This window comes from Gamsiella multidivaricata (assembly GCF_025024155.1).
Source record: "Gamsiella multidivaricata strain RSA 2152 chromosome Unknown BC939scaffold_146, whole genome shotgun sequence".
In the NCBI taxonomy this organism is placed as follows: domain Eukaryota; kingdom Fungi; phylum Mortierellomycota; class Mortierellomycetes; order Mortierellales; family Mortierellaceae; genus Gamsiella; species Gamsiella multidivaricata.
Genome location: NW_026251854.1, coordinates 16,419 through 39,505, shown reverse-complemented (window position 1 = coordinate 39,505; position 23,087 = coordinate 16,419). Strand labels below are relative to the sequence as shown.

General features: G+C 48.3%; 8 protein-coding genes across 8 annotated transcripts; 1 reads left to right on the top strand and 7 right to left on the bottom strand.

The window, feature by feature from the left end:
- Positions 1 to 1,767: 1,767 nt before the first annotated feature.
- Positions 1,768 to 3,352, bottom strand: BC939DRAFT_482370 (uncharacterized protein; the record flags this gene model as incomplete). Its single annotated transcript, XM_051559114.1, has 1 exon — positions 1,768 to 3,352. A coding segment is annotated over one exon (1,585 nt), but the record flags the coding sequence as incomplete, so codon positions are not given.
- Positions 3,353 to 4,688: 1,336 nt separating this feature from the next.
- Positions 4,689 to 5,900, bottom strand: BC939DRAFT_470649 (uncharacterized protein). The gene is made up of 2 exons (XM_051558138.1): positions 5,854 to 5,900; positions 4,689 to 5,745 (listed from the first exon to the last, which is right to left on the bottom strand). The coding sequence occupies exon 2, from the start codon at positions 5,448 to 5,450 to the stop codon at positions 4,716 to 4,718; it is 735 nt and encodes a 244-aa protein (XP_051406116.1). The 5' UTR covers positions 5,451 to 5,745; positions 5,854 to 5,900; the 3' UTR covers positions 4,689 to 4,715.
- On the bottom strand, positions 5,570 to 6,977 carry BC939DRAFT_66728 (uncharacterized protein). Its single transcript, XM_051561820.1, has 3 exons — positions 6,004 to 6,977; positions 5,854 to 5,898; positions 5,570 to 5,745 (listed from the first exon to the last, which is right to left on the bottom strand). The coding sequence occupies exons 1-3, from the start codon at positions 6,868 to 6,870 to the stop codon at positions 5,689 to 5,691; spliced, it is 969 nt and encodes a 322-aa protein (XP_051406115.1). The 5' UTR covers positions 6,871 to 6,977; the 3' UTR covers positions 5,570 to 5,688.
- A 446-nt stretch (positions 6,978 to 7,423) lies between these two features.
- On the bottom strand, positions 7,424 to 10,111 carry BC939DRAFT_470647 (aminotransferase class-III-domain-containing protein). The gene is made up of 8 exons (XM_051558137.1): positions 9,648 to 10,111; positions 9,499 to 9,548; positions 9,173 to 9,415; positions 8,947 to 9,049; positions 8,342 to 8,757; positions 8,209 to 8,255; positions 8,053 to 8,109; positions 7,424 to 7,967 (listed from the first exon to the last, which is right to left on the bottom strand). Exons 1-8 carry the CDS (start codon positions 9,952 to 9,954, stop codon positions 7,601 to 7,603), a joined length of 1,590 nt encoding a protein of 529 aa, XP_051406114.1. The 5' UTR covers positions 9,955 to 10,111; the 3' UTR covers positions 7,424 to 7,600.
- A 119-nt stretch (positions 10,112 to 10,230) lies between these two features.
- Positions 10,231 to 12,469, bottom strand: BC939DRAFT_470644 (soluble NSF attachment protein). The gene is made up of 6 exons (XM_051558136.1): positions 12,179 to 12,469; positions 11,828 to 11,950; positions 11,474 to 11,654; positions 11,160 to 11,334; positions 10,937 to 11,023; positions 10,231 to 10,814 (listed from the first exon to the last, which is right to left on the bottom strand). The coding sequence occupies exons 1-6, from the start codon at positions 12,324 to 12,326 to the stop codon at positions 10,665 to 10,667; spliced, it is 864 nt and encodes a 287-aa protein (XP_051406113.1). The 5' UTR covers positions 12,327 to 12,469; the 3' UTR covers positions 10,231 to 10,664.
- A 1,062-nt stretch (positions 12,470 to 13,531) lies between these two features.
- On the top strand, positions 13,532 to 15,955 carry BC939DRAFT_482367 (uncharacterized protein; the record flags this gene model as incomplete). Its single annotated transcript, XM_051559113.1, has 5 exons — positions 13,532 to 13,618; positions 13,789 to 13,838; positions 14,776 to 14,854; positions 14,886 to 14,960; positions 15,785 to 15,955. The coding sequence occupies 5 exons, from the start codon at positions 13,532 to 13,534 to the stop codon at positions 15,953 to 15,955; spliced, it is 462 nt and encodes a 153-aa protein (XP_051406112.1).
- A 1,301-nt stretch (positions 15,956 to 17,256) lies between these two features.
- On the bottom strand, positions 17,257 to 20,187 carry BC939DRAFT_508693 (eukaryotic translation initiation factor 3 subunit 8; the record flags this gene model as incomplete). Its single annotated transcript, XM_051561034.1, has 5 exons — positions 17,257 to 17,393; positions 17,493 to 18,597; positions 18,704 to 19,055; positions 19,147 to 19,771; positions 19,872 to 20,187. 5 exons carry the CDS (start codon positions 20,185 to 20,187, stop codon positions 17,257 to 17,259), a joined length of 2,535 nt encoding a protein of 844 aa, XP_051406111.1.
- Positions 20,188 to 20,373: 186 nt separating this feature from the next.
- Positions 20,374 to 21,261, bottom strand: BC939DRAFT_66579 (uncharacterized protein). The gene is made up of 3 exons (XM_051561819.1): positions 21,230 to 21,261; positions 20,735 to 21,193; positions 20,374 to 20,619 (listed from the first exon to the last, which is right to left on the bottom strand). Exons 2-3 carry the CDS (start codon positions 21,114 to 21,116, stop codon positions 20,501 to 20,503), a joined length of 501 nt encoding a protein of 166 aa, XP_051406110.1. The 5' UTR covers positions 21,117 to 21,193; positions 21,230 to 21,261; the 3' UTR covers positions 20,374 to 20,500.
- Positions 21,262 to 23,087: the final 1,826 nt, after the last annotated feature.

Genomic DNA, 23,087 nt, shown 5'->3' with positions numbered 1-23,087 from the left:
TGGGGGTCTTCCTAGTCGGTCGATTGGTGGGGCTTCTTCCGCTTCCTCCATGCGATGAAAATACTTGTCGATCCGATTCAACGCACTGTTAACCTCCTGCGAAAGAGTTTGTTGCACATCTGGAGCAGCAAAAAGTCCTTGCCTCATTCTCTTGGCTGCTTGTTGGAGGCTGGATAAGGAACGGATGATGTGGCTCATGTTGACTTCTCTCTCTGGGCGACAACCGGTGCGACCTACCACTCTGCCTGGGAGTGTCGCCTTTGCTGCTTTCATCAAAGAGGCCGAATAAAATTGCCATGTGCGTTCCAGGTTGATCCGAACTAGGGCCTCCTTGGGAACCGTGCCATTGTCGTCCAAGTCCCTAATACCCAACCTGGTCAAGCTTGAGCTGCTGGAAAATATTTTCGTGGTTTCTTCTGCATAGTTCGTCCACTCCTCCTTCGATGTCTCACGGAAACAAAACCGAAAGCCTTGAGGTTTCCTGTATTTGCTGGCCGATGTGTCTCCAAGGAGCGATATCGCGTACAGATTTAAGGACACTACCAGTGCTTGGTGGTCCGATTTAACATGGTCCTGTAAATCGATCACCTCCGCGTTGAAAAGACGGGGTAAGATCCCTGGACATAGGAAAACCATGTCTATGCGACTGACATCCTCGAAGGTGAAGCCGGCCTCGAGCGGGAATAGCGATCTGTACGCATCCGTCAATGGTTGCTCCGAAACCCACTGTAAAAGGGGCGTGTCCGGTCGGTGACTCCCATTGTTGTTATTTCTGTCGATGCTAGGTGACATGGTGCCATTGAAATCCCCTAACAAAATATATTTGTAGTGACCCAAAACGGCCTCGTTGATCTGTTGCTTTAGCCATTGTTGCAGGGCCTGACCTTCCGGGTGGTGCTGTGCGTCGCTAGGAATATAGCAATTAATCACACGAAGTGTACAGCGGTTCCTGAATGCAAAATCAATGGCAATACCGCGTCCACGGTGTCGTGTCTTGCGAATGATATATTTGCTCCAGTCCTTGCGCACCAGGAGTCCAACGCCTGAAGCCGCGGGATTTTGTGGGGCGCTTCCCCAATGCGTGTCGTATATGTGTGAATACTCCCGAGAGAGTGTAAATCGTTCCTTGTGTGTTGCGAATTTTGTTTCCTGTAAACCAAGAATGGATATATCCGCGTGCTCTGCCCAAAAGCAGAGGGCGTCTAGTTTTCCTGGAGCATTTGCTCCTCGAATGTTGTATGTCGCAACTCGAAGTGTGCGCTCCATTGTTACGTTATTGTTGATGTTGTGTTCGTTGTAGTCATTAAGTCCGATGTCCGTTGCAGTGTTTTCCGATGTACCATATTGATTCTGAAGAGAGTGCATATTGGGCGTATTATTCATTATTAATTCCTGAGTAGTCGGCCGGTTGCATTTTCTTAGCGGGTGTAGGTGGTAGCGGATGGTGGGGCGGTCCGGAGTTCGACGCTACAAGTTGCCACGCAGCAAGAAGTGAGCTCATGTTGCTCTGTGGTGTTGGAAAGGCTCCAGGTTGTTTGGCCTTGTCCAAAAGCTGCTGGAGAGTCATCTGTGTCGGGTCCTGGTCATTTATCTTTTGAGTTAGTGCCGTTGTCTTTGATGTCATAGCGGGAGCGGTTGTTCGTTCCTTAGGCGATCGTCCTGTTGTCGTTGCTGTAGCTGCCTGAGCAGGCCGGGTTTCCTTTGCTTGCGGTGCTTGAAACGTCTGTGCGAGGGTGCTACAAACAATCTTCATCATCTCCTGCATACAGTGCATCATGGTCTTGAACTGGGCCTCAGCTCTCTCTCGGTCCTGACGCATTTGCTCCAGGATCGCGGCAATAACATCTGTGTTTGTGTTGAGCGTCGTCTCCTCCACAATGGCGCCACTGGTGCCTGCGTTGGTTGATGCAGCCTGTGCGGGTTGCTTCTGAGCGTTGGTGCTGGCGACTTTGGCGTACGACCGCGAAGAACTCACTCGCAGCGGCTGTCCTTGACTGTATTTCCTCACCGCCTCCACATGAAGATATCGTTCCTTGTTCTCGGTACGCGTCGTACAATCGGCTCTGAGATGCCTACTCGAACCACATGAGTAACAAACTTTGTGGCCAGTCTTGCACCACTCCAAAATCCTGTCTCCTAGCTTGATAGGATTGGCTGTTGCAGTTCTCATGTCTTCTTCAGAATTGAAGTAAACATACGCCTCTCGTCGGTATTTTATTTGATTATCCACAAATACTTTGGGTATATCAATGTAAATAGCCTTCAGTTCCAACAAATCCGAGAGATCGAGGGGGCTCGTCTGAGAAGGCAAGCCCGCCAGTTTGCATACATGCCTCGTGTTCCATTGCAATGACACGGCACCAAGGCGACCCAAACGAGCGTGTTCATTGCCCACAAAGAGAGAGGTAGTGCCCTCTTCTACCAATTTCTCAATGCCCGCTTGGGACGTGAAACGCACTGCAAGGGTTACCTTGATACCGCGGCTGCAAATGTGACGCGAAATGTCCTCGATCTCTCCATATTTCTGCAATGACAAGCGGACCAGTGTGTCCGTTATGCGTGGGGGAAGTCCGCACACCTCCACTGTTCGTCGACGGCGGTCCTGACTCCAGTCGTCATTCGCGCGGCGGAAGATGAAAGCGCGGGCTCCGTCCGCATTCTCAGTCCTCATTTTTAGCAGCTCCTGAACTTGAGCCTCTGTCTCCACTGACACCGAATAAAGATGTTCGCCATCGAATTTCTTTGTCTTGATCCTTGCCAAAACACTGACCTCGGCCGCCTTCAGCATCCCCATCAGGTCCTCCCGCTTTTCTTCAGTTGTTTCGCCACGCAGAGAAGATAGAGGGACCAGAACCCTGTTGAACTTCTCGCGGGTGCGTCGAATCACTTGGAAACTACCTGGGTCGTCTTCGTCGATATCCTCGACGATGTCATCGAAACGCACACTCTCCTCTGGATGATCCCCTGCAATGGCTTCAGTAGAGCCTTCGCCATTGGCAGCATCCTCTCCTGGACCCTTGTTCTCAGTCGTCTCAACGCTCTGAGTGTGCTCAGCTTCGTCCATGGTTACTTCCATGTCCTCAGCCCCGTCGTTAACAGCCCTGTCCGAGGAGGAAACAACTGGGGGTGGGGGTGGAGTGCTTACCAAAAGTCCATGCTCATCTCGAGCGATGGTCCGACGTGCCAATGAGATCTCTGCATTTCCCTCATCTGCATTTCTGTTGATCTGCTTCATCTTGCTCTTGCCTTTCGGACCGGAACCGTCAAACGAAAGGCCTGCTGCTGCTGTCACCTTTGCCTGTTCCGCCGTGCGAGCAACCTTGACTGCCTGCTGGCGGGTTTGTGCAACCATTGGTTAACAACGAGAACGAAGGGGGTGTAGGGGGTGTGGGTGTGTATGTATGTGTATTTATTGTTCGTCGAAGTTACTATGCTCCTCGAGGGATGAAGGAAAGGTAAAAGGGCTCAAGAGCAAGGTAAGGTACAAGTAAGCTGCAAGGGCCACCACGTGTCGATGAATACGAAATTAAAGGCGCTACCGATGTGCTGTACTGAGCTGTGCTGTGCTGTACATGCACTATGGTGTACTTTTATACATATAAACCTTCCTGAAAAATCCTCTTTAAAAACTGAAAATTGAGAGCCGAAAACTGGGTGTACTTTACTGGACGCATATTTTCTAAAACCATTGTATTAGCATCACTCCGAGTAAGGAATGATATCCCGGGTCGCCACAGCATAACTTTAGGAAGCGCCTAGCAACTGCCGAGCGGAGGCTACCAGCCGACTCGCCTTCGCTTTGATAGCCATGAATATCGTCGACCATATTAAGGCCGAAGGTGTCCGGCCCCAGTTTCTGAGCGCCTGCCATGAACCATGCCAAACTGCGTCAAGGGTGCTCAAGTTGCAGCACAGGTAGTTGAGCTTATAGCCAGAAAGGCAAAAACGTGATAGCGTTTGCATTTGCTCCTCTCACGCAATACTTCGCCCAAGTTCTATGACTTTTCTAAAGCGCCGCTGACTAATCCAGTCTGGACTTGAGCAACACCCTTAGTCGAGATCTTAGCTAGTAAACGATTAAATATCCCGAATAAAGTCGTATTCTTCCTTATTTCCTCGACCTCGACCTTTTGCACACAATGCATTTGGTTGCCTAGGTAAATTGAATCGTGCAGGAGAAAGACACCATGCTATCTCAGGTCGCCATCTCCTCTTAAGTCGACACCGTCATGGTCTCGCCGCATATCAGGGCCAGGCACTTCGCCATCCTTACTTGTGGCGCCTTTGAGCTTTTGGCGCGTCACAATGGCAATACAGCCTCAGCAAAATACATTGGTTTAAGTCGGAATTGCTCTGCGCAATGTGCTAAATACATCGCAACTTCTTTCGTCAGTACAATCAAATGCCTTGGCGAAACTTAATCCGTCTCGCCTATTTACTTTCTACATGGTTTCTCTACTTCCGAAATCGATAGTTCTTTTCAAACAAATAAAACTGATCTTTCAATATGTATATACAGACGATTAACACCTACATAAGCATAGGTGTTTGCCGTTAACTATTCGTAAAAAAAAATATGCTATAGACATAACATCGTCGAACCAGATACTACAAAGAAAATGCACGCGGGATCCAATGCTGAAAAAAAGAAACAACAAAGAGTAAAGATAAGCGACCTTGAGTCCATGGTTCAATATTTTTATTGGACACACTGACTATGAGTCCGAAAACGCGAGATTAATGTCCCCTTCGATCAGCGCCTCATATGCCTCCTGGAAGCACTCCTTCACCATCCTCACCTTCTCATCAGAACATCCAGCCATGACATTCAATCCTATCACAAACGGATCCATCACCTGGAACAAAACTGCACTGCTACTCTCCTTCTCCTTCGTCGTCGTCGCGGTCATAGCACCAGGCGCCGTCATCGAGACAACATTTGTTGACCCTGTCGATGCTAGGTCATCGACCGTGTTCTCGCTCTTGTTCGACACATCTGGACGCCATCGAAACGCCCCAATCCTCGCATTCACTTCCTTGGACTCATAGTCAAACACGTATCCAAAGAACCGACAGAAGTCCACCAACAGCTCCGCCGCGCTTTTGATATTCCCTGATCCTGATCCGGTTTCGCGATAAAACTTCCAATCCCGATCGAACGAACAATCGATTCCCTGCACAATCACCTCCTTCATCGGCCGGTCGTGATCGTCTTGTGAGGGTGCCTGCTGCAACTTTGGTAGAATCGGGGGATTTTCTGTCTGAAGAAACGTAATCAGCATCAATGCCAACGCATAACTGCCCAGGGGCATCGAGGCTCGTTGGTCCTGGTATATGGAGCCACTGAGGAGGCGTCGCTGTACTGTCAAGCGCTTGAGTGCGACGATCATAGGACCAAACCGGGGCTCGATTGCGCCGTAGGTCCAGATCAGTTTCGATCGATAGATCATCAGGGGCTCATTCAACGTGAGGTGGCATGTCGTCCCAGTTTTGGGATCCGAAAATGTAATAACTGAAGGTGCTAAAGATAAAATTATCGAATGGGTGTTGTTGGCCGCAAGAGTGACGCCTTCATAGTTGAAATGCTGTAGAGCATCAGCGAGCGTTAGGATGGTGATGGTTTTGATATTCCCTGTCAATGTGAGGTCCAGATCGCTGAGGTGGGTATATGATCCAGATGCAAAAGAACTAAAGTGCAAAGAACAAAGTTGCTGTTATATAACTATCCCGGGCATCTAATTTCAACTGTCGGTAGGTAGGATCAAATTTATAGCGGGAAACATACCCAACGGGCGTGAGGGTTACGAAGCAATATCCAAAATACTCGCTAATTTCCATCTCGAGGTTCCGTACCATGTTGTCGATCTCGGTCGCTGTTATCGTCGGGATGGTCATCGACTATCGACAAACACAGGACATGCACATATAAGCAACGTTGAAATACCATCGTTCGTCGAAAAAAAAAAAAAAATAATCAAAAACTGAAAACAACGCATACCATACCTCATGCATTCTCCAGATAAAGTGATCCAAGATCTTCATCCTCTGCGCAGCCTCCTTTTCTCGTATAAGTTCCTGCTGTCGATTCCATTCCTCTTGCTGCTTCAGTGCTGCTTCCTGCTTCCTCTTGGCCTCCTCCTGTCCCCTCAATTCGACTTTTCGGATCTTGTTCTGGTTGTATTCCTTTGAATATTTCTGGACTCCCTCCATATCCCAGTCGAACGTGACAATCGAGCCCTTCGATCCATTCATCACCCACTCGTCCCGTCTTAGATACCGGATCAGGGTCGCGATATCGTCCTGATAGTCCTCTGGCATATAGGCGTACTCCCATAAAAACGTCTGGATGTCCGTTTTAGAAAGCCCGGGTATCCTGATTGAGTACTCATCATCCAGGTCCGTATCCGTATCATGTAGGAGAAGGTCATGGCCACGATGACTGTACAGATCTGTGGTCCATCCACGCGCAGCATGGCTGAACGGATCCCGCTCAATCCTTCCCTTGCTGCCTCCAAATCGCTCTTGACGCCGTTGATCTCGTTTGGTTGTTGAGGATGTCGATGCGAACGAGGGAGTCTCTTCTCTGAGTTCGACATTTCCAGGAAATATTTCAAATGCACCATGGTCCATCTCCTCGATATAGTCAAGTAGTCCTGCAACGGTGTGGAGCTGGTTCCGGAGGATGAATTGATCGCAGGGGACATCCATTCGGGGTCGGTTGTGTTTGTAAAAGTCGGCGACGAAGGCGAAGGTGTCGGCCAGATCATCGAGCGAGAGCGTGTAAGTCCTATCGATGCTGACGAGGGAGGCATATTCGAAGAGGATGCAGTCGTAGAGGATACCGACGAAATGACGGCGGTTGATCTTCATGAGTCTGGCCGATATGGACGAAGCTACTATATAGTCAGGCTGAGAGTAGGGTTTGTCACACCAGGCTGAAAATTGAGTTTATTCGCGATAGCGGATAAGTTTTTCTGGGTGCCGGACAAAGAGATCAGACGGTGGATCTCGATCAAGGGAAGCGAGGAAGGATGAATACAAACAATGAAGGAAGTATCGAAAAAGAGAATATGTGTGCGTGTGTGTTAATGGAATGGAATGGAATGAAATGAAATGAAATGAAATGAAATGAAATGAAATGAAATGAAATGAAATGAAATGAAATGAAATGAAATGAAATGAAATGAAATGAAATGAAATGAAATGAAATGAAATGGAACGTAATGGAACGTAATGGAATGAAAAGAAAGAAAGGAGGATCAGATTTGGCTCTTTCTTTTTTTTTTTTTATTTTATTTTTTATTGACGCCAGATCCTCCCAGGCGTGTAGGCGTGCAAGCGTGCCAGGATCAGATTTGGCTCGATTTGGCTCTTTGTTTGCCTGCAACAAAGGAAGTAGATCCGCCACGTGCAAAATCCGTACATCGCACACTCCACTGCATTCCTTCCTGGAAACACACAAGTTACACAGGTTACACAAGTTCATGGTCATTGCCGATACTTTCGAAACAGGACCCCTTTTATTTCACAATCGGTCCCATCGACTATCTTATTGAATATCCTCCAGCATCCCGTCAGTCGTGTCCTGGCTCTCCGACCCCTACTTCAATGGTCGGTGATCACTCGCCGCTCTTTCGACCGCATCCAAAAAGACATCCGCATGCCGTTTCTGGAACACCAACATCGGTCTCAGCCGAATGCTCTGTGGTCCACATCCACCAGCACTCACTCCAAGTTGCCTCAGCCTCACAACAAACGCATCCCGCTCCTGTTGCGAAGGCAGATCGAATGCCAGGAATGTACCCTGACCACGGACATTCGAGATCGTCCCCGGATGCTGACTCTCCATCAAATGGAGTTCCTTCTTCAAATATGCACCTGTCTCCTGCGCATTCTTGATTAGGTTCTTGTCCTTGATCTCCTGGAGGATCGTCTTTGCTTGAATCGCGCGAACCGGATCGCCCAGCCTGTCCATTCGTAGGAGCAAATTTGCTGTGTCAATAAAAGCATTGCAAAGCGTCCTAAATTAGTATTGAGAACGATATGCCGTACCAGGTGTTGAAGTTGCGGTAGGCGGCATCAGGTCGAAGTTCAGGCCCGTGAAACCATCTATATAATGTTAAAGCATTGCTAATTCTATTAGTCCTCACGCCTCCCGTTTCCTCAGAAGCGATCCTTTCATAAACATATCGCGATCTCATGCATTACCCAGCCGCTTGGAACTTCTTAGAGAAGGTGACGATATCAGGCGGCGTCTGTCAAAATGAAACCAGACGACAAATGCTGGTTAGTATGTCCCTTTTTGAAGAGGGCAGAAAGCGTGGAAAAGAGTTGCACTTACAGTCAGATTCCACGCTTCATGCGCCCAAAAATGTCCCGTTGGTCCAACGCCCGTCTGGACTTCATCCACAATCATCAGAATACCATACTTCTTCGTCAAGTTTCTCAACTCCTGAAAGAAATTCGCGGATGCATGGTTATCCCCGCCCTCACTCTGGATTGGTTCCACGATCAACGCTGCGATCGGCGTCGTCGCATTCTTCATCTTCGCCTCCGCCACGGCAAGGCAGCGAGCTTCCTCTTCCTGGTTCTCAGCCTGGTGCTTTTCGAGTGGGTATTTCAGATTCGGAAAGGGGCTCGAGACCCAGTGCTCGAAGGCAGGGATATCCAGTTTATGAAGGGGCTTTGTGTGCGTTGTCGAGAGTGAGCCAAACAGGCGTCCGTGGAAGCCGCCGTTAAAGCTCATGATTGCTAGATCTAGCAAGCAAGCAAAGCGGGTATTTTGATTCATTTTTTTTTTTTTGGTTAGCTTCAAACTATATTAAGGAAGCACTTCGTGCTCCTTTTGTAATCCTTGCGTCGATAGCAAAACGTAAAATGCTTCGCTGCGGCAGAGGAAAGAAACCCCTTCACATTGCCTAAAAAAAAAAAGAAAAGTAACCATACCTGGAGATCCGGGTTGCATGTTTTTCATGCAGCTGGACATGTCCTCTGCCGAGGCTGAAGTGTTCTGGCCTCTCTTGAGTCTCTGATGATACATAAACGCGGCCTACCATACGCAATACGACACGCATACATAAATTTCGCATCAAGTTCCTCATTCTACTCTGTCCGAACAAGAACCAACAAAGTACAGTACAATTGCAGAACGAACAGGAAAAAAAAGTTTTACCTTGTACGCAGTTTCATTGGCGCAGGATCCACTCAAAGCCGTAAATACTTGGGTGAGTCCTTTGGGTGCGACTGTCATGAACGAATCCTCGAGGGTCTTGGCCCAAGTCGAATGCGGCTGAACACCCAAAGCTGGGCGATTGACCAGCATCTGAACCATCTCTGGACTCGATGCGGCCTCGATCAGGGCCTTGGAGTTGTAACCTAACGGAAGCGAGGCGATCTGGCAGTACACGTCCAGAAACTACATCAAATTGAGTTAGTGAGGGAGGAATTATATACATCTGTGGTGATGATCGCCGTCATGACCCGAAGAGCTTTACTTACTATATTGCCATCGAGGTCGACAACGTAGTTTCCGATCGACTTGTCCAGATCTACATCCAATTGACACAGCCATGTCCGAAAAAAAGAGCCGTCAGTGGACCAGAGCTTTACCTCTTCAACACCTCGGTCCGCCTCAATCCTTAACATACCTGTCATCATAGTTGCAGCTCTAGTATCCTGCAACTTATCCAGCCGCTGTAACCCCTTCAGTGTTTTAGGGCCCGGAATCGTATCCGTCACAACCTTTGGTCCCGAGGGCTCTCCCTCGACCAATGGTTTTTGGTCCTTGTGAAGTCGGCCTAGGTATCCGTCCGAGGAGCCATAGGGCTGGGTTACGGACGCGAAGGGACGTGTGAGGACAAGAGTACGGTCGAGATGGCCGAGGCGACCGTAGACACGACCAGCAGGGCGTGTTGACTGGACGAACCTCTGGAAAGGGACGCGAAGAGCAGTCATTGAGCAGGTTGTGTGACAGGTAGAGGGACAAGCAAAGAAAGAAAGAAAGAAACAAAGAAAGAAAGAAAGAAAGAAAGAGTAGAGTTGGTTTGAGGAGTAGGAATGAGGAATGGAAATGAGGAGGAGGAGAAGGAAGCTGTGAGTGAGAGAAAAGGAGAAGTGCTAGACTATATACTCGCTGGTCAAAGGATAAGGTTCATCCTCACACACGTACCCCGGACGAGTACAAAATGTACGAGACACGTCCACGCCCACCCTTTTTTTTTTTTTTTTGCGCGCATGAACACAAAGTGCACGCGTGGCCAATCAACGCGTGCAAAAAAACAACCCCTCCCACTGAACCTCAACCTCACTCGGCAAAAGGGCTTTCTGAATGCGTGGTATAGGGCAATCCAATGGTATCCTAGCTCAGGCACCTGCTCCTGGGTCCATGCACATACACTCAGGCTGTTCAAACGCCAACCTGCAGCAACAATCTTTGGGCAGATCGATAGGTACCCTCCTTGATTTGCCCTCACCTTGGCACACTACAGCATGTCCCTAAGGATAGACCATTTATTGAATGTATACATACAGCCAAACTGTAAGATATTTCTTTTTCGTCCGCGCAATTATACGCATCGCAAGCACCAGTACTGAATTGTCATCGCAGGTAAAAGCAGCTTGCGTTCCATAATGTCTCTTCCCCCTGTCTCCCTGCCGCTCTTCGATTAAATCAGGCTGGACTCCTTTCCTATGCTGTTCTTGATCTCCAGCAGGATCTTCGTCTTCCAATTGTCAAGCTTCGTCAGTTGATCGAAATCAACAACACTCGCCGTAAACTGCTTTACATCGTTGTTATCCACAGCCATCAGGATACTCTATTAGAACCACACATGCATTTTAAAGTGAGGAAAAAGCGAAGGAGCGTATCAGTATCGTAAGATGTCTCAAAAAGAACGAATATGGTCCGGCATAAGAGCGCCTCTGTATTCGAATATACCTGCAGAAACTGGCACTCTCTCGTCGATGCAAAAGTAACATCCATGTCGCAATAACGTCCAACAGCATTATGTGCAGATACAGAGTCCTGCCAAAAAAAAAAAAAAAAAAAAAAAAAAAAAAAAAGTTAGAAAGCAGTATCCATAAACACGCGAGTCTATGCTCCATCCTGAAAGAAAAAGCAGCATGTACAAAGCTATGAGTCCCTTGCAGATCACACATACCCCAGTGGCAATATGACAGAGTCCTGCCTTAAGAAAGTACTCCTTTAGCGACCACTTCATCAATTGGTTGTCCAAACTGGCACTCGCCACCAGCTCAAACTTCTCGATCGCCTTGTCGTATTGCTCCAACTGCGCCGCGAACGTAGCAACCTTCAGCATACACTTGTGTGAAAGACTAGTAGTAGTAGCGCCAGCAGATATCCAGATGTTTGATTTTTGGATCAAGTTAGGTCAAAAAGCACACAGAGCTTCAAAAACACCACTCAAAGAGTTCCATAGTTTGTGTCGAGGCAGAAAAAAAAAGTTGTTCTTACGCTGTAGACGATTCACCAGCATACCAATCCGCCGCAACCTCATACGCCCGCATGGCTTGCTCCAGATCGATCAGCTCTGACTCATAGATCCCAGCAATATCCTCCTGGTGCTTAGCTGCCGACTGGAATCGCCCCCTCTCTGTCAAGATCCCAATTGCCTTTTCCAGGGCCGAGATAGCATCTACAGACAGGAACAAACAAACATAAAGAACAATCAATTTATACAGTGTTAGTCAACAGTTTTTTCTTTTGTCGAGCCAGTTGATACATTGCATCCAGTCGATTCTGATCCATGTAAAGAAAGAGCTACAGGAACCAGTCAGTCTAGAAGGTTTTTGCAAAAGGTTTACATACCTTGAGGACTAGACTTCTTGTACGATTTGGAGGCATTGATAAAGGTCGATGCAGCCTCGTCCTTCTCATTCATCTTTAGTTGCATATCGGCCGCTTTACAGAAAGTGTCGCCAGACTCCTTCCCTACAGACGAAAGAGAAAGAAAAGAGAAAGAAGACGTGAATAAAAGCGCCATGGAAGCGTGAGGGAACAATTGAATGACCAGGGTATGGCGTCCTTTTTTCATGACAACGGTAGAGGCCCGGAAGCCTCGCATAGTCCGTAAGGTTGACCTGGAGTGCGGACCTCAACAGGCGTGCTGGATACCCAGAGTTCGTTACGAAGATGGCAATGTAAGTCGGGAGTACTCACATCGCTTAGCCATCTTGTAGATGTTGCCTGCCTTGGTGTAGAGCTCAGCTGCTTCCTCGAGCTTGGATGTTGAGCTGAAGAACCATGTGGTCGACATGGCCTTCTTGTCGGCCTTTGCGACCAGCTCTTGTGCTTCACGTTCCGACATCCTGGCAGTGTTTGTTGGGTGAGCTTTCTGATGTGATTTGGCGGATTGTCGGTTGTGGAGAGTTTGAATCAAGAGGATGAAAAGAGCAGAGAGGAATGTAGGAGATGTTGAGGAGACTGGCTTGGGCTGAAGAAAGATGGTTGTTGCAGGCGGGACGGGACAATTGTACCCCAACCACGTCACTTTCTATGCGCTGAATGTGCCCGCTAGCAACTCTTCTAATCACTGTACATCAAACAATGTCTTCTAGTGAACAGTAAACGTTAGTGCACAAGCAATAACACCGACAGCAGCCAGACCAAACGACCGAAACAGGATGCGACATCGACGAGAACACTGCAAGCACAACAAGAACGGCAGAAAAAGCATGAATAAAAACACTCCATATCCGGAGGACCCTCAAAGTCGAGGAACGAAGGACATCGTTTTTATGCTTCCTGGATAAAACATACAGATGCATCCCAAACTTGCCAACAATCCTCAAGCACCATCTTAAACTAGCGTATATCGACAACAACAACCCCAGTCGTGGTACACACTCGCAAGCTGATAATTAACCTCACTCCACTTTGCATTCCGAGATTGGATTTAAACACCATAGCTCAATACACTGATCCAATATACTCCTCTTCGCTATTCAATTAAACAGCGTACACTGGATCATACTGAGGTCGATCCTGCAAGACCCATATGGGACGATGCTCCATATGATGACCCAGATAAATCATTCTTAGTTGAATTAAGCATGAAACCTTTACCCCACGAAATTAACAACGGTCTATTTGTCAATCCACGGTTCATATACCTCAATGAACCGTACAGACTCCTGGACAAGATCGTCGTCCATTCTAATCAGTATTCAATCAAGAGGTAGAAATACTAGGCCTATCTACTTTGCTACCGAGACAGCCTGCAAACGAGACGTTTGATGTACAAAACACACAACAACGACCACCTTTACCTGGACAACACCTATGATGAACCCGAGTATGACACAGACAACAAAATGCCAAGATTCTCTAACCCGGCAAAACCAATACCAGCATCCAGAGAGGCGATGAAATCATCCAACTTTCAACAGGTGATAGATAATCAACACTCATACATTACTCTTAGTTGTTGGTCATTAGCACACGCGTTTTTCTATCTACCCTCCTGGTTTCTACATACATCCGTGACAGTTGACTTCAGGCCCCTGTTGCTCTATGGCGCTGTTCAACCACGTTGCTAACAAAAACCCCTCCAGCACGACGCAGAGCGTATTGAACGGCATTCGGTCAGAGATCACAACGGTAAGTCACCATTCCGGCATTTTCTCTCATTAACGCGGATTCACTTATAACTACTCATTTTTTTTTTCATCTCCAACAACATAAGATTCTCTTCAGAAAAATCTTCTTCAATGCCTCCATCAACACATATTTCCCAAAGGTCTTCTCTAACAATCACATCATTCATATAGTGCTCTGCAAAGGCCACGTTTTGGGGATCGGCAGTTTGCAATCAGACCCGGTATATTTGGGGCCCGAGGGTGGCCATTGGACAGAAGTTGCACGACAGCGACTGGAAAGCTGGACGTCTGCCGCCTATCATACAAAAGTCCACAACGATATTCGTTCAATTGTCTTGGGTATAACAACATTTCTCTGTTTGTAGTCAAGCAGTTACAGGAACCTTCATCATGTAGAAGCAAGAGAATCCAACGCAGACGGCTGATAACAGCTATGTTTTGTAGCCATTTCAACATGAAAGCAAATATCCGCGCACAATGGCACTACTGCCTTTGTTTTGTAAACGGCTTCATGCCCGGATTCGAAGATTGGATACCAAAGAAAACGTGAACAGAGCTCAATTGTGGATGGAGGAAAGGAAAGGAAAGGAAAAGGAAGAACGATACGGAAAAGAACGAAGTGGAAGACAGGGCTGCCGATGAATCTGCCGAATCTCATGTAAGGACAGAGGACGGAAGCCAACTCTTGACGCAGGGGTTCGTAAACCTATTTCTCCAAGGAGCCATATTCAACCTATACGGCGTAGTACACTTATACGAGTATGCTCGCTGCTATTGGCTGGAGAAGTATTGTATACTCTACCGTATACTCGACGACCCTATACGAGTATACAGATCGGAGTATAATGAGCGCCAATTGGTTGGTTTGCACCCTGAGCCACGTATAATAATTATACGGCGTATACAACCTTACTGACCAAAGTTCGACAATGAAAAAAACGCTCTCGCTCTATACGTCTGCCGTATAATTCTTCGCCTTTCGGTAGAATAATACTACCTTTTACTATGTTTCCTACTCGACAGTCTACCCTAGTTTCGACAGAGCATGAGCGCTTGGAATGAACACAATGGTCAGTGATGACCTCTATACTCGGCGCGCGTAACGCGAGTATACGCTCGAGTAGTTGACAGCCATGCTACTAATGCTCGAATTGCTAGCACTGTTGATAAGACTCATGCTGGTGCTGGTGCTACTGGTGCTAGCACCTGTCTGCGACTTTGCAGCTTGCTCCCAAGGGTAGTTCCCGCTGCCATCCACGGAGATATAGTGGTCACCGTTGATGGAACAAGTGCCCACGAACAACATTGAAGATGTTATGAGCAGCCGTGATATCGCGGTGCATGTAAGACTTGCAGGTCAAACAGAACAGTCTGCGGATCTTCATCTCCCCGACAAACCGCTCGCAGGTTGGACCAACCACGATGTATCCAACTGACCTGGCCTATGTGAGCGTTAATAAAAAAAAAGCATCAACAATATCAGCACAATATCTCATGATACAGATCTGCAAACTTGTTTGATGATGCGTTACCTTTTGAACAAGCTAAAACTGGAAGAACTTGTGCAATAAGGAAAGCCTAGTCTTTGTTGAGAACTTGCCTAGGCCGAGCAGCCTTTCATGTCGTTCTCTGAGCGTGAGCTCGGTACCTTGTTTTGACAAAATGCTGCGCTGAAGAAAAAAACTCGAGGAGCCAGTACTGGTACACTATGAGAACATGAACATTGTTCCTTCTCAGCAAGACCTAATTGATTGGCTTGGGCGGAAAGCTCCTAGGTTCCTTATCACAGAGATGCTTTCGCACATCGGCAGGCGTGAGCCACGCAGAGGGCCGAGAGATTACAAGGATTCGACGTCCGTGATGGACCTGAGCATGATGCGGGAACACGTTCAACCCATTCGGCAGGCCAATCTCGATCCTATGGCTTATGACGGACGCGGCTAGCCGAGGCTCCATTCGGACAGACGGTTTCCGCCTCCATCTGTTCGCTTTCAAGTTGAAAGAACTACAATCAGTCAGATACAGACGACTCCTGCGGAATGTCTTGCCCCTTCAAACTACATCCATGCTCGGGGGAGTGGATTATTTCTTGACCGAGGTCCGAAATATTGTGAAGATCCAACAGGATGCCACCGACTTTTGAGGATGCGCGCCGGATCAAATCAAGGTTCTGGGTCCCGATCTCGGCCAAGCCTGTGTAGTCGAGACCAGCGCATTGCTACCAAAGAACGATGATTCCGGGAGTACGACAACGGCGCCTGGAAGCGAGGATGCTGATACCGAAATGAGTAGCTCTTTCGAGGATACAACCCCTACTCCCGTTCCTTCCGCCTATTAAATTCTCGCAGTGAAGCAGAAGGCTATGTACCTGCCCACATTCAAGCACAGAAGATGGATGGAAGAGCAAAAAAACATTGTACCTAGCGTCGGAATATAATCCATCAGCAACATTGAGACTAGGCTGCCACCACTGCGCGGTGAGGGAGCCAGCTTTGCGAGCTATGTTATGGAGCTAGAGAGAGTAGAGGGACAACCAAATGAGTTTTAAAACGGCAACAACTGGTTCAAGAAGCATAAGTAGGACGCGAGAAGGGCCAGATATGCGGAGTACAGACTCATAATGGATCGCCTACTCAAGTTGGTCGGAGGATCGATCGGCAGAAAGAGAGAAGAAGCCAACAAGGTTGTGATTGGGGGTTGGTCTGGGCAAGTTTTCGACCAAGACGAGACGTTCCTCTTTGCACGAGTCCTTTCAGTCGTACTTTGTTCAAAAGGTAAGAGCACTATCACTTGAGAATCGAAGCCATGTAGAATCGGTTTATGTTTTATTGACTTTGTCTTAATGTCCTTTAGGCCAGGCCCCTAGACTATACTTTGAAGAAGTGCCCGACGTGCGAGAAGTTTGTCGGACAGATCGAGATCCGCAGGTTTTACTGCTCAACCTGCGACGCTCTCATGCACCGCGATATTATGGCAGGGCAAAGCGTTTGCAATGTCGTTCGCAGCCATTTATTCCATCAGCTGCGACCGCTCTATCTTCAGCCAATAGATAAGGACGGGCACTACCCTTGAATACAAGATGTAAGACCGCACACAGAAGCCGGGGACAGTAGCAACAGCAGCAATAGCGCAGTGGGGCAAGGGCAAGGGTAAGGGAAAGGGTAAGGGAAAGGACGAGCTGGAGGACGCAAGCGAGCAGCCTCATCCTTAGAAGGGGTGGAACCTCCTGGCGTCAAGCGATTATAGACTATGTAGACATATATGTGTGTCAGCAAGCACACCCTACAGTCCAGATGTAATACTTTCTTGCAAAGGCCTGGATTGTTCCGTACTCTCTACACGCAGACAGCTAAGCTCTTTTTTTTATCATTATTATTTCTTTATTCCGTTCGACCTCGCCGCCGCCGTCCTTGTTTCTTCTTGAGGTGGTGCATCGTTATGCTGGTGTGAGAATTGAATAAAGTGGATTGCGAACGGGGTTGTGTGTATCTGAAAGGATATCTGAAATAAATCCGTTGGTGGCACTACTGCTTGCACTGAAAGAAAAAATAGTCGATATTGAAAATAGTTGATAAAGGGTGTTGTAAAGAAAGAAAGAGCGTGGCAATTGAAAACGAATATCGGTTATCCTGATTGAGTTTACTTGCGACCACCGCGCACACTGTTGCCAAGTCCATTATTGAATTGATTGCGTCCTCCGCGACTGCCGCGGGGACCCATGGTGCGCTGCTGCTGCTGCTTATTTCCAGACGACTGCTCTTTATTTGCGTTCGGTCCTGCAAAGAGGGGGGGAAAAAAGGCGATTAGTCAAAGGGAGCATGAGCAAAATACAGATGGCTGTTCTCGCCATCCCTCATACAAATATCACAACTTACCCTTCTTGTTGGGACGCTCTCCTTGCTGTGGAGTCTTGGATTCCAACAACTTTTCGTTGCCCTCCACGAATCCAGTGGCCTTATCAGCAAAGCCGAGAGCAAGAGTCTGCAGCCTCGAAAGCTGCACATGGTGCAAAACCACCACGTTCTTGACCTGGTCAATACTAGCCGACAGCTCTTCGCTCCACACCATCTTCGACACAATCGAAACAGTACTGGCCAAAGGCAGCTCGAACATCTTGGCAAGCTGGTCAAGACTGATCGAAGAGTAGTACGATGCGTTCGTAAACAGGAACGTACGCAGACCCTCCACCTGAATCTTGTGGTTCAACATCTCCTTGATCTTCGCCGACTCGGGCATAAGGTCCCAAATTTTGATAGCGCTGATCAGTTCGACCGAACTCTGCCATTCACCGTTAGCCAGAGCCTTAGCAGCGCCCATGATGTGGTCGCGGGTGTTCTCAGGGGGTCCCGAGAAAACCTGGCGAGAGTTGTAGTCGAGCATGCGGCGAAAAGGCTTCGAGATCACCCTCTTACGCAGTTCGGGGTGAGTGTTGGCTGCAGCCATGGACGGGATCTCGAGAAGCATCGAGCAGGTCAGGTAGACACACTCTAAGAGCTCCAGGTTGATATGCATGTGGAAAGGAAGCTGGCGCTGGCGTTCCAATTTCTCTTGCTCAGGACTGGCAGTACTGTGGCGCTGGAGCGAAAGACCCTGGGCCAACAGCTCCTTGACGCGACCAGTCCCAGAGATGTCCTGCAAACACGTTTGCGCCTCTCTGATCATTCCATCGCGGAAGGCGCAGAGGCCGAGCTGAACCATGGTGCGGTTGTGCAGGATCTGGGTGGTGATATCGACCTGGTGAATGGTCTCTTGCAAGTGCGACATCAACATCATGTCCCTGGCCTGGAAGAAGCGATTATGGAGCGCGTGGTGATAGATGTGACAGAGCATGGCACGAGTGCGGAGAAGAGATGATGCGTTCTTGTACAGGAAGGCGCACAGCTCGTGGATGAGATTGGAAGAGTCCTGAGTGGCCTGGATGATGCCCGAGGGCAAGAGCGCAGCAGTGGCATTTTCGACCGCAATAATGACAGGCTCGGGCTATTATTGACAGAGCGAAAAGAAGGCGTTTGTGGATTAGCCAAAGACAAAGGAAATTAAGGCGGGGAGAATTCCTTGATGCACCTCCAGCGATTGCCCGACTAACCTTGAAGTACAAGTGCTCCAAACGTCTCATGGTGATGCGGGAGATGGCGTCTGTCGCCTCGAGACGAGTAAAATACGCAAGCGAACGAACAATGACGGCGTAAAGACTGACTTCATCCTTGAGACGATCGATATAATCGGTGGTGTGAGGATCAATGTTCTGAAGAGACTTCGTGAACTCATCGTCTAGACGATCAACAAAGGCGACAATCGATCCTTGAATGAAGACCGTCTCGCCATTCTGTGGGGTGCGGTCCTTGTCACTGTCGTCTTCCTCTGGAACGTTTTCTTTGACGACATATCCATTGCTGGTCTCCAAAACGTTCAGAAGGTTGTTCAAGTATTTTTCAGCGCTAAAGGCAAAATGAATAGTAGAATAGACCAAGTTAGCATAATAGTCCAATGAACATCAAATGGGTCCGAGAATAAATTGTCCTGGCTTACTTCTTCCAAAGAGGGATGTTCATGTAGCCCGAAAGACCGATGGCAAAGTCGAACTGGGCCGAGATCAAGCTGAGGAGGACTCTGATCTTCTGATAAGGGGTGTTGGCAATGACGAGAAGTCTCTCCAAGATGCGGACCTGCTCCCCGCGGTTCGTATTCTTCTTACCGCGAGCCTCAGCAATCTCCCTCAGTTTCTTAAATAGATTATCCTGCGTAAGCTCAATAGTCTTTCCGCCAGGACCCACGGGGGTGAAGCCGTCGTCGACCTGCTCGCCCTCCTCGTCCTCTTCCTCTGAGTCTGAAACAACGGCCTTCTTCGGCTTCTTGGCCTTAGTCTTGACCTCGACAACCTCCTCCTCCTCGACGCCGTAGTTGTCGGGGTCTTTCTCGTACTCCTGAATCTGGCTTTCGTAGGTTTTGTTGTTCTTCTTGATCTTTTGTTTCATCGCGTTCAATGCTTTGGCGTTAGATGCATTCATCTTCTTGGAGGCCGATTTTTCCTTCTCCAGAGCGACCTGGATGGTCTTTTCAAGTTCTGCCACGGCCTTGATATAGAACTTGGGGACACCAGCCTGGGAAATGATGCCAGCAGACTTTTGAAGTGCCTTATTGGCACGTTCGAATTCTATCGGCAGACATCATTAGGAGGTCAGCAAATGTGGGATCTGAAGATGCCGTTACTGTCCAGCCTGGAGAATTTTGTTTCGAGCCCATGCTGCACGTACCATTCTGGACTGAGATCCAATCGTTGATCTTTTGGGCGTTGGCCATCGCTGTCACTGCCTGATCGATCTCGTCGAATCGCTTGTCCTTTGCAGAACGCACGGTGCGGGTGATTTCCTCATCACTCTCAGAGTCGGAATCCAAAAGACGTCTCCTGAAGGCAGCAGCCTTCTTGTCAGTGGCCTGGTCGTCAGAATCAGAGGAGGACTCTTCAGAAGAGTCGGAGTGGTCCTCAGAGTCAGAGGCAGACAGGCCCTCGGAGTAGTCGGACTCTGTGTCGTCGGAATCGCTCTCTCCTGCACGGAAGAATCGAGACATGATGAATATGGATGAAGAGAAGGAGCAGAAGGAGGTGCGACTGCGATTGCCTTGATGCTGCGGCGATGTGAGATCTAGATGAGAAAAACCTTACTTGGCATTATTACGCGCTGTTTGTCTAGGTGGCTTATGCCACTGGTCCCTGTCTGTGCACAGCATGAACGCATGCAGGGAATAGACAGCATAATAAATAGCGGAAGACTTTTTGTTTTTTATGTTTTTTATTGCAAAAGATGCGAGATGTCCTAGATTGCGATGTATGCATATGAATGAATTGGTTAGGTAGAATCGACACCACCACTCATCTGCTTTACTATATCAGTACAGCAAAGGTCGATGCCACGGTGGCCAAGAGTACTGCGAGACCAGGGAGCATTGTCCTCAAGGCATTGTTAGTCACCCCTGAAAACTCACAGGTGGCACAAATGGGTGCTATCATGACGAAGAGAAATAGAGAGCGGGAGGGGATCGACACAGTTAGCTCAGGCAGGCCTAAACAAATCATCAAAGAAAATATAATTGATAGTATAGGACAGAGTCGCCTTACGATTCATTTGGCTACCAGGAGTGTAGGTATTTGGAGCATAGAGCCCAAACTTAAGTCCAGAGTATGTGATCAAGTAACCACCCTGGGGCAGGCTACCACTTCGACCAACGGCACCATCGAATATCCTGAGGGTGTACATGGCCGTTTGAATAGGGTGTGTGATATTCTTCTGATTGGCGGCGGTCCAGGTGTAGTTCTTGAGGTTTCCGGGTAGGGCTGCGCCGAGAGTGATGATGGTGGTGGGGCTGTTGGTCATGAATGCTTCAATCGTGAGGTTGGTTGGTTGAAGCTTCAGATACTTGTCATAGTCCCATGCAAAATCGATGTCGACTCCGATGGGAAAGAGCGGCGGATTTTGGAGATTGGCTTTGGGGTTGAGCATTGTCAAAGAGGAGACGGGGTCCTGCGGTGACCGAGAGACGGTTGGAGCTGGTGCTGTGGCTGTGCCGGTGGCAGTTCCTATGATGGTTCCTGAAGGTGTTCCTGTGGCAGGACTGGTCACAGTGCCCGAGGGTGTTCCAGTTGCAGCACCAGAGGTTGTGGAGCTAGGGGGGGATGTGCCCGAGGATGCGCCTATGGTTGCAGATCATGTTTGAAATAGGAAAAATAAACGAAAAAAGGGTCAGTCAAAAGGGGAAGGGGGAGGCTCCAGTATGTTTTAAGGAAAGGGAGGGGAGTGTCCGCTCTATGTACCTTGACCCTGCACAGGCTGCACAGCGACATTCGACAGACATAGCAGCCCCAGCAGAGCGAGGAGGAAGGACCGGCGCAGGAAGGCGGCTTTCTTTCTGCAGGATGAATCAGGACAGGAGATCATCTTTTCCTTTTCCTTGTGATCAGATGAGACTGATTGTTATTTTATATTCCTTGTGAGCAGCAAGAAGACGACGGACGCTTATTTATCTTATTTATATTTTGTTGTTGCTCTGTTGCCGTGAACTCGAGTTGTTCGTTATTTTTCAGGACAGGCCAACGGGATTCGTTAGGATGGTTTCAGTGGGGCGGATGTGACGATGATGAAAGATGGAAGGATGGAAAGAACGAAAGATGGAGGGAAAGGAGGAGAGAAGGATGGGAGGATGGGAGGATGGGAGGATGGGAGGATGATGGCAAAGGCGTGGATATAAATGAATGCGTGCCTGGGTGGTAGGGGGAGGAGGGGGGAAATATATTGTGGAGGGGCCAAAAATAAAATACGGATCGTTTGTTTTAACAACGGTCTAAAAATAAACAGTGGGCGTTCATGAACATGGTGGACATGCGATACATGAAGCTAGGAACCTGCAGCATGGTACCCATATATCTATATCCATATTCATACTCATTCTTATGACACTGTTTCTGTTCCTCATTTTGACCCTTCATAAAAGGCAGGCTGACCAGTTGTAGTAAAAAAAACAGCTGTCATCGGAAGCACTCCACTTCACCTTATTTCCACTGCATGCATCCGTTAACCAAGTTATATCTTCATGTCTTCATGCGCTTCCCTTCACATCTTTATTAGCCACTGAGCTTTGTGCTTGTCCTTTGTTCGTTGTTCGTTCTCCATTGTCCGTTGCCCTTTGCCCTTTGTCCTTGTCTACGCCTCATCAGAACGACGACTACATGTTACATGCTATGCACGCTATGCATAACTATAGGTTGTGCGGCACATGCCAGTTATAGGAACGAGGAGCTGAAGAGATCTCGAGAGATGAGATACGGACAATCAATGGCTCAGTGCTTGAGACGCTGAAGGAGAGAGCGACGGAGCACCTGTCGGAGCAACGGAGATGTGCCTGACTGCTTGCCAGCGGACCTGCTCTTCTTGTGGCGTCTCGTTTTGCTGCAGTTGTCCCATTGTACATATTCATGTGGATGGATGCCATGATGCCATGTACAGTGACGGTTGCGGGCCATAGTTCAAACAACAGCAGCGACAGCAAACAAGCAAGCAGAAAGAAGGGCCAAGAACACATTAGACCAGCAAGTTCTTTTTTTGCATAGCCAAGTTCAAGTGCACTCCAGCTGTCCCAATTGACCCCATTGTGGTCTGTGTATGTCCTCTCTTCCGCACACGCACATATGCGCTCTGGACACTCTTTTCGTGGATGTATCCCACGTAATCCAGCCTTGCTTTTCAAAGAGTCGGTTCACTTGTGTTTTTACCTCAACAAGGCCTTGATGGCTTCGTCCGACAGCTCTTGGTGGTGCACTGGAGCAGAAGCAGTCTCAATGATGCAGGCTGCCATGATTGTCGAGTCGTAAATAGCGAAGGAAAAGGAGGGGGGGAGAGACTGTGTCTTTTTTGTGTATCAACCAAGACCAACCGAGGGGAAGCAAAGGGTGCAGAATGCTAACTAATCCTTGTTCA